The sequence below is a fragment of the Felis catus genome, chromosome F2, assembly GCF_018350175.1.
Source record: "Felis catus isolate Fca126 chromosome F2, F.catus_Fca126_mat1.0, whole genome shotgun sequence".
Lineage (NCBI taxonomy): Eukaryota > Metazoa > Chordata > Mammalia > Carnivora > Felidae > Felis > Felis catus.
In genome coordinates, this window is record NC_058385.1 from 45,938,807 (window position 1) to 45,952,889 (window position 14,083).

At 48.1% G+C, this 14,083-nt stretch overlaps 2 protein-coding genes across 9 annotated transcripts in view; one reads left to right on the forward strand and one right to left on the reverse strand.

The window, feature by feature from the left end:
* VPS13B (vacuolar protein sorting 13 homolog B) overlaps positions 1–12,691 on the forward strand; it is an 804,655-nt gene extending 791,964 nt beyond the window's left edge. For 7 of the 8 annotated variants that reach the window (XM_023248521.2, XM_023248520.2, XM_023248522.2 and 4 more), the window contains 4 exons: positions 4,117–4,293; positions 6,377–6,479; positions 7,045–7,294; positions 11,128–12,691. In XM_023248521.2, coding sequence (XP_023104289.2) covers positions 4,117–4,293; positions 6,377–6,479; positions 7,045–7,294; positions 11,128–11,376 — 779 coding nt within the window. In that variant the 3' untranslated portion in view covers positions 11,377–12,691. Of the gene's footprint in view, positions 1–4,116; positions 4,294–6,376; positions 6,480–7,044; positions 7,364–11,127 lie in introns of all 8 variants that reach the window. The other variant, XM_045050210.1, reaches the window with a different exon arrangement.
* A 760-nt stretch (positions 12,692–13,451) lies between these two features.
* Positions 13,452–14,083, reverse strand: part of LOC101096876 (cytochrome c oxidase subunit 6C) — a 61,824-nt gene continuing 61,192 nt past the window's right edge. The window contains exon 5 of the mRNA XM_023248537.2: positions 13,452–13,577. The gene's annotated coding sequence lies outside the window, so the exon portion shown is untranslated. The remainder of the gene's footprint in view (positions 13,578–14,083) is intronic.

Here is a 14,083-nt window from a genome sequence, read left to right on the forward strand (position 1 = left end):
TGCAAGCCCTGGCACAGATAGGAAGTTAAGTGACTTGCCCAGGTCACACCTCCACCAGGACAAGAGCCTGGGCTTTTTTCCACATGTCACCCACCCTGGAGGGCTCCAAGCCTGGAAACAATCAGGATGTGGGGAGACTGAACAATTGAAAGTTCCAGGGTAGGAAAAACACATTTTCCCCAAATGTTTATGGGTTTGGTGGGCCTTCTTGCCTCTGTTTCACCCTCACGGGGACACTGTGGAGTGTTACGAGGTCCTTGAAAAATCAAAGGGAGTCGTCAGCTGCCGTGCCCAGCCGCGTCGCCCCGAGTCAGCAAGGAAGTGTCAGCCGGCGGAGAGATGCCGCCGAGGCGCTTGGACGAGCGCCACCAGTTTTGAGAGAGCAGTGGCTTTGGGGAAAACTCTGTTCAGCCTACAGAATTGGTAATAAGGCTTCCCCACATTTACCAAACCCACTCCCCAAACACCCCCCTTTCTCCTGCACCCTGGAGTCCGTGCTGGGAGAGGATGTGAGCTCCGTGTCACGGTCACACTCCGTGTTCCCTCCCAGACGTGACTTCTCTCTCGTGAATACCAAAGGCAGGATGTCAGAGCTTGCTTCTGTCATCCCCTTCTCTTGGGCCGCTGCCTGATGGCCGAAGCACTGCCGGATTTCCCAGCAGCCACACCCTCCGTGTCCACGCCACGCTTGGTCTGCCCCTCGGAATCCCACCCAAATCGGCCTCTCCCAGGTGAATCGGGACGTTTGCCCTGGAGTGAGTGAGGAAGAGCCAGGCACCAGGACTTGGCACCGATGAGCAGTCCCGATGCCACTGCCGGCCCTCGGCAGGCGGGTTGCAGTTAGTGGAGAATCTGGGAATAACAGAAGTGCTTCCTCCCCGGTGAAATTAATCTGTTCTGGCCTCAAGCTAGAATACCTCCCGTACTCTATGTGTAGGTTTGGTTCGTCTCTGAAGTGCTGTGCCGTACTGCCCGCCTTAGGCCTGTGCCTCTGCTGTTGGGATCTGAAAAAAAAAAAAAGTGTCCAAAGTAAAATTACAGCACGTGGCGAGGGCAGCACCAAAATAGCCACGTAGGCAGGAAGCTTCATAGAGCGGCGAGCAGTGTTTTCCGCCCAAGGCCAGGGAGCTGGTCCTGGAAGAGTGAGGGAGGCCTCCCCCCCTTGCTTCACAAAGAAAGCCTTCCTCCTCCAGCTAAAGGGTAGCAAAGGGAACACCTCCCGCCTCTGCCTCGCCCGGCACGCGCAGAGCGCACGGAAACTCCCCTCCGAGGCACGCTTCCTTCCGCACCTCCCTTCATCACATCACAGCCGGCTCCATGTGGCCGCCCGCCCCGTGGGCCTGATGCCAACAGACAAGTTTGGGGATCAGTTTCCACTACTTAGAGCAGAGGTCAAGTATATGACAGTAAATAATTTCCCAGTCGTGGGATTTAGGTGGATTAGACCTAATAAGAGAGCCTGCTGAAGCCCTGAGAGAAGCTGCCTCTCTCCGGGCGCGGCTGCAGATGCCGCGAAATGGCTGCTAGTCTCTCACGGCCTCTCTGGTCTCCGGCTCGCACCTGGTGACCAGTGAGGGGTTGGTGTGTGTGACAGGCCAGCTTTTCCCCTCCAGGGTCTGGTGCTGGGCCGGGGCATGGGATCTGACAGCTCCTTCGCTACCTCTGAGAATCTAACACCTTGTCATGAGGTTCAGATTTTCCGCTCTCTGGGCTGCCCAAAGAGTTTATCTATCAAAGCCGCGGTTACTGAGCCCTCCCTGTGGCTGGTGGCCGGAGAAAGTGGAAGATCAAAGGGGAGTTTCACTGTGATACCTGTTTGCACTCAGGCAGGTAGAAGTTAGAAGTTAGAGCTCTGTATGGATACTCACGGCCATCAAGGCTCTACGTTCCTCGTGGAGGTTAGGCCTGGCACGTTAAAGGGAAGTGGAAGCTTCTCCGTGAAGTAACCACAGGCCCCTCAACTCAATTTTAATAGTCTTAATGGAAATCTGTCCTTGAGAAAAGGCATTTCTTAAATAATTTAATCTATTGGTAAGTTTGTATTTCCCTCCGTTTTCCTACTGACTTAAGCTTGGAGACCTTTCAAAGAAATCAGATCATGACGTTACAAAAGTTGTATTCTTTTTTTTTTTTTTTACATTTATTTTATTTTTGAGAGGCAGAGAGAGACAGAGCACAAGCGGGGGAGGGGCAGAGAGAGAAGGAGACACAGAATCCGAAGCAGGCTCCAGGCTCTGATCCGTCAGCACAGAGCCCGATGCAGGGCTCGAACCCACAAACCGTGAGATCATGACCTGAGCCAAAGTCGGATGCTCAACCGACTGAGCCACCCAGGCACCCCACAAAAGCTATATTCTTTGATTTGATGCTATTCCCTTTGAACTGTCTACCCTGAGATGATCTGAAAAGAAGACCCCACAGTTCTTGCCTCTGCCATGCACCAATGGTGGCCGCCACCCCCATTGACACTTCCCAGCTGCTCTGACTCCCAGCCTCATGGATGGACAGCAGAACATCACAGTCCTCCTCCTAAACACACGAGGCAAGCTCCCCAGCCTGAGTGCCGGGAGGGGTGTCTGGAGGGCGCTGAAACAGTGACCCCTCGGCCCTCCACAGCCAGGGCAGCTGGGTCCACTGGGGACCAGCGTCCTCTGCCTCCCCAGTCAGTTGCTGAGAAGGTTTGGGAAGATTTGGTCAAGGCTGAGAAACAGACCCGTCGCCTCAGGTCATTCTTAATCTGTCGATACATAAATTTAAATGGCTCTGTCCAAATTCAGAGGAATGGAATCCATGAAGAACTTTCCCTTTACAATTGACCCGAAGGAACTGGCCTTTGTTTTACTGGATTTTGTTCAGGGGACTATTACTTGAAATTAGCAGGTCATTAACGGAGACCTGGAAATCTCCGTTTACCCAAGAGACTTTGAATTAGTGGCATTTGGAATAATGGGTTTTGACATGTACTAAAATTTCTACCAGGGGGACTCTGCATTTTCCATCCTTTCCATTAATCCTAGCAGGACTGAGTTGAAAACAGAAAATTCTGTCAAGAACTGTAATAAAATGTTTACCTCTCACTGAGCTAGAGAACCCTCCACTCCATCATTGGGGGAAAGAAAAAACAAAACTGGGACCAGTGAAGCCCTTATGAAGTCTCAAAGCAAGAGGAACAAGAGGAAGGACCCACAGGAGGCTGAGGGATTCGCCCTCCAGGATACCTGACGGGGCTGCCCCCTGGGAAAACCGCAGGAGCAGACTGCTGAGAGCAGGGTAGCTGTTCTGAAGTGAAGAGCAAGCGGCCAAACCTCAATGGAAGTAGGAAGGAAGGAGGTTTTTCTAAGACTGGCAGACCGGAGAGCCTCTTTTATAAACAGGATCAGTGAACAGCTTGGTGGTTTAGAGCTGGGCTGGGACTCTGCCTCTCTAGACTCAAACCCTGGCTCAGGCATAGGACAGCTGTGTGACCTTGGGGACAAACTCCTTAACCTCTCTGTGCTCCTCGGCCTTATCTAGGAGCTGAGGATAAAAACCACGTCTGACTCCTAGGATTATGAGGATTAATGATCTCTTACAAATAACACTCGATATAGTCCCCAGCACATAGCAAGCACTCAAAACAGATTAGCTATAATAGAAATAATTGCTGTGTCAACAATTACATTAATGTATTATTAAAGAATTTCTCTTATCACTATTAAAAGGGAGAACATGGAAAGGGGACGGTCTCTTCCAGTTTTTTTCACCCTCTTACGTCAGTGAAAATGTATCAGGCTGAGCAGGCTTGCTCTCTCCTCTTTGTCTTCTGGACAAAGGCGTGTGAAGTGTCACTTTGGAATAGTCTGACTTGGTTATTAAATTCTGAACCGGACTTCACAGATCCTAACTGCGATGGACCAAAAACCCAGGCTGAATATTGTGTTCTGGTGAAGATCATACATGTCTAAGTCAGTGCTCCATGAACTTACGTAATTGATGAATAAATGTATAGTAAAGAACTTCCTAAGGAGGGTGCATTTTCATCTTCAATCCACATAAAACCGTCTTCTGGATTGAAGGTTTTCTCTTTCTCGGGATTTTAAGCCTCAGTCCTCACTGGAGGCCTTTGCTGTCTTTCAGGTGCAATTGCTGGCATAGTCGATCAGCCCATGCAGAACTTCCAGAGAACATCGGAAGCTCATGCTTCAGCAGGACACAAGGCCAAGGGTGTCATCTCGGGCGTGGGGAAAGGAATCATGGGGGTGTTCACGAAGCCCATCGGAGGAGCCGCTGAGCTCGTGTCACAGACCGGCTATGGTAAGTGGCGGGGCACCCGGCAGGCCAGCTCAGACGTCACCGATTAGTTTGCGATTAGGGTCTCCGAGTTAACGTAGGCCTTCGCATGGCAAAGCAGTGAAAATAGAACGGATACATCTACAAGTAGGCAAATAGCCGTCTTTCTCAGCTCCTTACGCTTATCTGTGCAAAGGGTAGAATCCTACTACTAATCGTAAATTATAATAATTAAGGGCCCAGGAAATCAATTTGTAATTTCATTATATCTATCTCACAGAATCTTTTTCCAGTACATCTAAATAAAATAGAGTTTAGTGAGAAGAAACCAGTGAGGTTGAAGGCAGTTGAGAGCGATATGTAGAAAATATTGAAGCAGAGGATAGAACTATTACTTTTTCTGGTGTCCAGTTTGAAAGGAAAAGTAGGTTATAAGGCAGGAAGATACCTGTGTGGAGGCAGCATGTATGTATTCGGAGAGAGAGGAGCGTGTGTGTGCCCGGGGCGTACGTGGGTTCGCGCACACGCGCTCACAGAGCCCTGCTTCTGCGGACTCTGGGCCGAGTTCCCGGAAAGCCTTTCCCCGAGCAGACAGCTGTGGGGAACGGGCTCGTGGCACCACCTGCTCTCGGATGGTGGGGTGCCGGGCCCCTCCCACGCTCGTGTACACGCGGGAGTGATGGGTGTGCCGCAGGAAGCGCCTCCCCCCGTATTATGTTCTGCGCTCTTGGCAGAGCGCACCGCAGTGCCCTGACCAACAGGTGACTGCGACTGTTCCCTTTTTCCCGACACTCCGTGCCCTCATTCTGGTCCTCCAGCCGGCTGTCTGGCCACTCTCACAGACCGCCGGAGGGCTGGGCTGTCAGACACGGGAGCCCTCTGCCTCCGGCCATAGCGGCCGGGGTACATCTCACCGCAGGCACCCCGCGCCTCCGCGGGGCCGACAGGAGTGTCTGAGAAGAGGAGAGCGGGAGACAAATGCCCCGCTCCGGCAACCATCCGGAGGGGCTTTCAGAGACCACACAGATGCGAACATGTGTTCCCCTTGGCTTTTCCCGTCGCCTCCTCCCTCCCCGTTTCTGGCTCTGTCTCTCTCTCCCTCCCTCCCTCCCTCTCCCCCCCCCCCTTCCGTGAATGACAGTTTCACTCACTGGGAACGGGGCGCAAAGAACCGTCGTAGCCCGAAAGCGGCCCAGGCACACTCCCTTTATCAGATGCTTACACATCAGTAAACAGCGTTCCGTGGCTGCACACCCCAGCCCATCCTTCATAAATCCCTTTGTTCCTCACCGGGAGTCTCCCGGGCTGAGGACCCCTCCCGTAGGTCAGAGCATCTCGGAGCAGAGCTTCACGTGGCCTTGTTGCTTTCCATCATTCTTGTAAAACTTTTATTACCGCACTGAAGGTTTTACAAACCACTAACTCTCAGTCTAATGACTGTGCCTCGTTTATAAACATTTACAAGCCCTCGGGAAGCACACATGCTGTACCATCTTTGGTCCTGGAGAGTCTCTTTGGAGGCCGCGTGGTGCTGCTTGGTGCCCTCGTTCGGTGCCGGCACCAGGGGGAGCGTGTAATAAACCGGAGGCCCCACGAGTGCTCATAAATGTAAATGGATTCGTGTTTAACAGCTGGATTAAGTCACTGAAATACTGTATCTAGGCAAACCATGTGCCTTTGTGTGCATCTCTGTGTGTGTTGTGTTTTTTATTGTTTGCCCAGCCCAGCACAGATACAGAAGTATTGTAACATTAAGCAAGGAAGTCAGCTAACAGTCTTGACTTTATCGCATAAACTGTAATGGCGTGTGAGCTGTTGCTCAGGATGGATTACTCCCAGGAGCGTGATGCTTCCGTTAATTGCCAGTCCGGCCTATGCTTGGACTGTCGTTCGCTCATTTTTCAGTTTGTAGCTAATGTAAGATCGCCAGAGTTCAGAGCGTTGCAGTGTTTAATGACTATCTATCCATACGACTGCTTCCAAAGACTTGACATCATTTTGGATCTGTAGTGTTTTATGGATGGCTATAAGCAGATGACATCACTATACCGTGGAACTGGTTTCCAGAAAAACAACTAGTAAAACTCCCTTACTTCTCTCGCCACAGGTATTTTACATGGAGCTGGACTTTCTCAGCTTCCCAAACAGCGCTATCAGCCAAGTGATCTGCATGCTGACCGGGCCCCGAACAGCCACGTCAAATATGTCTGGTAAGATTATCTAGACGCTTGTTCAGCTGCACACGCATGTTAACAGGGCCTGGCTTGCTGTCGAGCTAACGGCCCCTACTTCCAGGGGAGCCCCGGGGGGGGTGGGGTGGGGGCGAGGAGCGGCCACGTTTGGCATCTCAGGCGGCGCAAGGCCATCATAGCGCCAGGGAGAGGCTGCCATCCCCAGATGTGGGACGCGTCTCGCGCACCCCTCGGGGGAAGCTGCACGCTGACGGAGCAGCCTAGGCCTGCGAGGGGACCGGGGACTCTCCATGAAGGCAGCGTTCTGATCAGGGGTGATGTTTCTAATGGGAAGAAAAGGAGCTGGTCAGAGCCAAGGGAAATCCTTGTCCCCAGGAAGGAGCTGGACTTGGTTGACCAGAATCAGTTTGCGAATGAAAGTGGCCATTACGTGTGAGGCTAAAGTTGATCATCACATTGGCGAGGGCCCTTTGCCTTTGGGGACCTTTGCGTAAGAATGCCCCAGCCCTTGGTACAGTGCGCACTGATACAGGACCATCTTTTCCAAACTGGCTTCTAGCCTCACTTCTCTCCTCTGAAACAGGAAAATGCTTCAGTCTCTGGGCAGACCGGAAGTCCACATGGCCCTGGATGTGGTTCTGGTGAGGGGCTCAGGCCAGGAGCACGAAGGGTGCTTGCTGCTGACCTCGGAAGTGCTCTTCGTGGTGAGCGTCAGCGAGGACACGCAGCAGCAGGCCTTCCCTGTCACGGAGATCGACTGTGCACAGGACAGCAAGCAAAACAACCTGCTCATCGTGCAGCTCAGGCAGCCGCGAGTGGCCTGCGACGTGGAGGTACATTTCAGAAAATGGGGTGACTGCGCGGCTAACGGCCAGGGAAGTGGAGGTGCAGGCTGACCACCGGTAACCAGGCAGTTGGGGCTGCAGCCTGTGGAGGCTGCTGGGGACTGGGAGGGCCGTCACAGGAAGCGGCGTGGGGGAGGGGAACCAAGGGGCCCGTGCGGAAGCAAGTTGGGAAGCCCCAACCCAGGTGTGTGTGTGAGGCTTCCTTAGGGGAGCCCAGCAGCGGGCCAGATGGACTTGAGGCCTGGGGCTATGCCACCGTACGATCTGAACGAGGCGTGGTCGTCAGGGCGCCGGGGTGCTGAAGGAGACGGGACAGCGGATCTCCAGGACACACAGGTGTGTCCAAGAAGGGCCAGGGCCGAGGCAGCAATTCTGTGCTGCTGCTCCACAAAGCAGGCACAAGTCTGGTGGCACAGGAGAGGACTGCCACGGAAGTGAGGGGACCGGGAAACAAGTTCACAAACCAGGAAGGAGGTCTCACTCTCTCCCCCATTTCCACTCCAAGACCTCACGGGTCAGAATTCTGGGCACGAATCTCTTTCCTCCCCCTGCTCTGTACTGTGTGTGGCTCAGCGTTCCCTTTCCCACGGGGCAGATTCCCATCCCTTAAGTACTGTGGGGCACCCCCTGGGCTGCCGCTTAGGCTCTTGGGGCAGCTCTCTGGCCCAGCCTGGCCTGTTCCTGTACTGCATGCTGGCTCCCGACCACACAGAAGTTGCCACGGGATGGAGGCCCAGGCAGGGCACACTGGGTGTCAGGGGTGAGCCCTGACAAGAGCAACACCAGCTTCCTACAGTCCAGTGGCGAGCAGGTGCACCCTGTGGAAAACTGCTCTGTTCCTGCCTCCCCACTGCCTGATCCAAGGGTCTCTAAGAGTTGACCTACGAAACAGACCTGTTTTTCCACTCAGCAAGGGGAGTGCAGGTCAGTGGCAAGCTGGGGCCTGCTGGTCCTAACCTGAGGACTGAGTGGCCCCAGGAAAGGACAGCAAACCTGCCTGCGGCGGGTCCTGCCCCGTTCTTTATTTTCTTCCTGGTATGGGAGCCTGTGTCTCCCTCGCACCGCTGTTTGGGTAAAATTATCTGAGAAGAGGGAAGGCAGCCAACCACAACAACTCTGAGATTTCTCTAGCTTCTTGGATCCTAATCAGTCAGGCTTTAAGCTGGAGCTTGGCACTAGGCGCACATTGCTCTTCGAGTTGATGACTTTCTGGGAATAAACAGAGGTCAGATGTCCAGGCCGACTTTAGATCTGCCAAAATCTTCTGATCCAATTGACAATAAAGCAGCAGTGATCTGGCTACAGGATTTGGCAAGGGACGGTGTCATTATCTTCAAGTCCTTGGTCCCTAACGAGAAACTTCCAAGGCCCTCGGGAATCTATCCTTATTCCTTAGCTGCTTGGGAAATATCTCGTATCTTAAACTGAAGACTGGAGATTCAGCTTTTGTTGTTAAAACGGTCTCTACTGTCTTCAGTTGTGATCCTTCTCCCTTTGGCTTTCGTTTGAGGAGGGTACTGTGGGGAATTATCATAGCTGGGAAGGAACAGGCCTGCTTCTCTAGGGGTTAATGAGATGATAGCTGGAGTCACCATTCCTAGAAGTTGCCAAGGTTAATTGAGACCATGGGATCACCGAGTTAGAGGCAGAAAAGCACCGATGCTCTGGACACCATGCTCAACACTGGTCTTCCATCGGTACTCGGGGAGAACAGGGGGCTGGATTAAGGGGGAAGAGGCCGGAAGAGATGACTGAGGGCAGGAATAGTGCAGGGCAGCTGTGGAGTTTACCCAGCAGCACCTGGCTGTCCCGGCACAGGACAGAAATGGTGGAGATCCAGTACGCGGTCAGCCCCCAAATTCTTTCTCTGAACCTATCCCACTTTACCTCCCCCAACTCCTAAGAAACAGGAAATAACTGCCCCCTCAGTCCTGTGTCCAAACCCTACCCCCCTTCCCCACTCACCCCAAAGGAGACCCAAACTTTACAACAAAATGCCCGTTTCTTTTCTGAGACAGCACACCCTTCCGTAGGAGTGCTGTGACCCAGTGTATGCGCAAAACGAGGCGGGGGAATCACTCGGCAGTGCTGCTTGACACGGGGACTTTTCCTCAGCTGCCGTGCTCATGTCAGTCAGGACTAGTCACCTGCAAACTGAATCCACAGATGTAAACCTGGGTTAAGAAGCCTACCTGCTGTCTTCCAGGGAAAACTAAGAACAGTATTTTTAGATCTTCATATAAAATGGCTTTTCTGCTTTTTTTGCTTCAGATACTAGGAAACACAGCTCCTTTGAAATTTGGAAGGAATTAATTTGTACATGACATCACTCAGTATATTGAAATGTGGCAGGATTCAAATATTTTTAAATCAGCATTTGCTTTTCTTGGTTAAATGCAGCCATTTTTAGGGTAATAATTGCTTAATATGCCTGGCACATTATTGAAATCCCTTATGAGAGGCTCAACATGAGTCAGAAGGTCAATTTATTCCTTGGCCAGGTTCCTTTCACAGCACGGGTTTTCCTGTGCTGCTGTTCAGGAGGAGCAATTAAGACTTTCTGTGTTTTCAAAGCTTTCCAGCTGAATTCTGACCCCATCAAATGATATCATCAGAGCTCTGGCCTTTGCCTGGTGGTACACAGCTTTCATCTGTCAGTGAAACTTTGGGGGCCTTTCTTTTCTTTCCCAAGCTTCAAAATAGGAGATCCGAACTCTAACGGATGCCCTACTTATTTTTCTGGCAGGCCCTTACTCCTTACCGTCTACTGGCTTTGTACAGCTTTTAAGACACCCTTGGCTGCACTGTTTGCCCTACACAGAAACACAGAAATTCTTTACATTACTACTACTTTGAGGACTCAAAAGCCCTTGTTAATTCTTACCCGGAATGATCTTGCCAACATTTGGTAGGTACAGAACCACTGAAAAGGCCAGTGGCTACCTGATTCCCACAGATCAGTAGTTTATACTGGAAACGTCCCAGTCCACGTGATCTACACCCCAGATAGCTACAAAAGCTCAGGGTGGGAAGAATTTATAGATCCAATTGCCTTTGATGGGTGCTTTCTCAGAAAATCTCACTTAAGAACTTAGGTAGTATATCTCAGTTCTCCTATTTGAGTTCCACTGAAGATGAGCCAGACTTTTATGAACCATAAATGTACTTTGCATCCTCCCTTTTTTTCCATAAAAATTTCCCCTTCCTCTGCCCAGTTTCCCCCACCACCACCACCACCCCCCCACCTCTGGCTTTAAATCCTAGTGTTTATAAAAGCAGAAAATGTTACAGTTCAAAAGGTATTTATTTTTTTAATGCTCTGTCCAAAGCCACTGGTTTGAAAGAGGTGCTCTTCTCCAGAATTTTTTCTGTCAGACTTTAGAGGTTTAAGGAGACAGGCAAACAGAACTTTTATTTCAGGATGCGAGTTTAATGTTGATTTATGCAGAGGAAAGACACTCTTCTTTGTTCCTGAGCTGGTTAGTAAAGAGCAGTGACAGATGTTTAATAGTTAATGAGTAAAATGTTACCAAATCATCAACTTCAAACATGGGAATTTCACACAACACCAAACGTGTATTCAAAGGAGGTTGTCCTAACAGTCCCATGCAGAGCTTCGTTTGTACTGCTGAAAGCGCAGTGTTATCACTGCCACAGCTCAGAGGAAAAATAAAAAGCACAGCGTTGGATAAAAATGGCTTTATTAGAGGACCTCAAAGCATAATGCGCAGATGTATGAGTCAAAAACAGAAGGAATACTTTGGTCATGGGAGTCCCATTATGAAAATTTGGCAACTCAAGACTTTATTTTTGGATCCTAGGTGGATGGAGCCCGAGAGAGACTGTCAGAACAACAGTACAATAGACTTGTGGACTACATCACAAAGACATCCTGCCACCTGGCCCCCAGCTGCTCTTCCGTGCAGACAGCATGCCCAGTGGTGGCTGTGGAACCTCTCCCCTCCACGGTGAAAACATACCATTATATGGCCGACCCACATTTTGCTCAAGTCTTCATTAGTAAATTTAACATGGTAAAAAATAAAGCCCTGAGAAAAGGGTTCCCCTGAGTACCCTCTGAGGTGATGATCCCTGCTTGTACAATTTATTTTTGAAAAAGAAACGTAACTAGTATCTAAGATGAACACAAGGCCAATACTTTAATTATAGGTAGTTTTTCAGCCTCTTCTAAAATTAATTCCTTTCCCTAAAACTAAAATGCAGTAAATAAAAAACGTGTTCCTTTCCCATTTGGAGACATTGATTAAAAGTCTCTGTTGTCATCTCATCACACATGTATTCCCTTTTGCTCTCTAATAGTATTTGCTAAATTGTTTACTATAATTAAGATCTGTTAACTCTCTGCTCTAACACAAAATGTGGTCAGGCCTTAGAATGGAGAGACTGGTTAAAACTTCATTCCCAACCGCATCTGTTTCTAGGCTAAAACACTATCTTGGCCTAATACTCTCGTCTGCAAATGTTTGGAATCTTTAAGTGCTTAGGATTTTATTGTTTAACTTGTTAAATTTATTACTTAAATGTGATGCTCTTCTTTAAGTAAAACCTGCTATGTATGTTCCTACTTTAAAGTCTGCATTTTACTGAAATTTACAAGACATTCTCATGACTGTCCAGCTACACTGTGGAAAAAATGTCTCTCCAATTCGTTTTAGCAAACCAGCTTAGAGTAAATCCAATGTCCGTCAATGAAAACAGAGCACCCAGAGTGCTCAACTAGGTATTCCCTTTGACACTCTCTTCTGGAAGGGTTTTAACAGGATATTCATACTGCCCTGGGATACTGGAGGGGAGTCAAGAACCCCAATGTTACTTAACCTTACCAATGAACCAGTCCAAATAGTTTATTCTGAATTGATCCAATACAAAAATATTCCCAGTGACTGATATTATTTCTGCATTTAAGGATGGCTTTTTATCAAGACTCTGGGTTACCAGATATCATCTTTAATAGTAAAAATCTCACTCTGATTAAAACATTTTTACTGACTATATCCAAATTGGGTCTACAAACTGTTACATACAACTGTGAGATGCTAAAAATTCAATTTCAAATGCCCATTAATTTTTAATTAAATCTCACATGTCACTGGGCACGAGAAGTCACTATGTAGTTGTTTCTGGAAAGTGAGCCTATTAATGAACAATTCAGCCTGAATTCGAAAAACTGATTCTTCCACTAGTTTGTTGTGTCACACTCATTTGGGATAGTGACAGCTTTGTCAACCTCAAGAGTTACTATTTTTAAGAATGTAAATATGTATTAATTATTGTATCTTTTATGGTCATTTTGGCATACTACTTCTAAGAACTGTTATATAAATTGTTGAAAATAAAAGGAATCCTTGAATTACTGACCACACACAAATGTGTACTGTCACCAGGTGTTTTTCAAATGCAGGTTTTCACCAACTCCTGGGTTTAATATGGCTCACATTAGGACCCAAGAATTCTGTGGGAGTTAAAATGGTTAAGAAACAGTTTTTGTTATCCTAATAAAGTGCCAATCAGTGGTAAAACTAGCTTAGGCTAAAATAAACTTGATTTTTAAAATTCTCTGTATCACTTTGATCACAAAAAAAGCATTAATAATTAATATAGGGGAGAAAGGTCCTAAGTCACCCCCCCACCACCACACAAAAAAAAGTTCCCACACTCTTATTAACAGATATTAATTACCCTAATACAACTTTTTTGGACTAGATCTATATTCCAACTTACCTATACATACTGATAGCTCTTTAACAGTGAGTAAAAGAACCTTTATATTTTAATTATCTATTACATCTGGCAATTAATCCAGCAGGGCTACCAAACAGTGACAATGAAGCCCAAGGACATATCTTACAAAAACCGTTCTCTGTCCCTTCTAAGAGCATAGAGAACAGTAGCTTTGTAGAATCCTATAGACCTCCTTAATTCATGACGCAGGACCAAGAAAGGCACCTAGCAGTATTTCAGTGAAATTAACCTCAAAGCAATAAAAAATATCCTAAAACAATGAAACCGTTAAGAAATCTTGAAATCAAGTTATCTTCCTAAGGTTCATAAATACACACAGTTAAAATCTCTTAATTCTGATGCAAGCACACTGAAGTATCATTAAGAATAAATGAGCAAAGACTTACTGTCCACAGTATCTGTTAGTTTATTTATCAAGACAAACTATTCCATGACCCAATATTCATGTTTCATACTTCTGGAACACAGGTCAGTGACAAACTTCCATGGAACTCAACCCAAAGAAATTCTGTGGAAAAAACACAGTGGCTTAGTTAATGACAAGCATTCTCTGCTAACACCTCACCACCCTTAAGGTCACATAAGGTCTACTCCTGCTACTAGAGCCTACACTTGGCTCACTCACCTTTTGCCCAGGAGAAAACCATTTCAGGCAGTCTGGGCTCCAGGTTCACTCTCTGCCAAGGTCCCTGACCATCCTGACCAGTTTTGGGTATATGACACCTTACTGTGACTTCTTTCCATTCACCAAATTCTGCCTTTTTCCTCCCTCTCAAGTCCACTCTCCTCCATTCCCTTCTCACATCCACATACTGTTCTGAAAAGCAGCAGCCAGTCTGTTCTAAAGAGTATTTCTATCTTTGTCTCCAAATCTTTTTTTCTTACTGGTTTTTAAACACAATCAGCTTCAAATTAAAAAAAAAAAAAAAAAGGTAAAACTAACAAGTATTTAAAAATTAGCCTGTTAACATCTGATTATGAAATGCATATGCACTGTGGTAACTGTGAAAACGT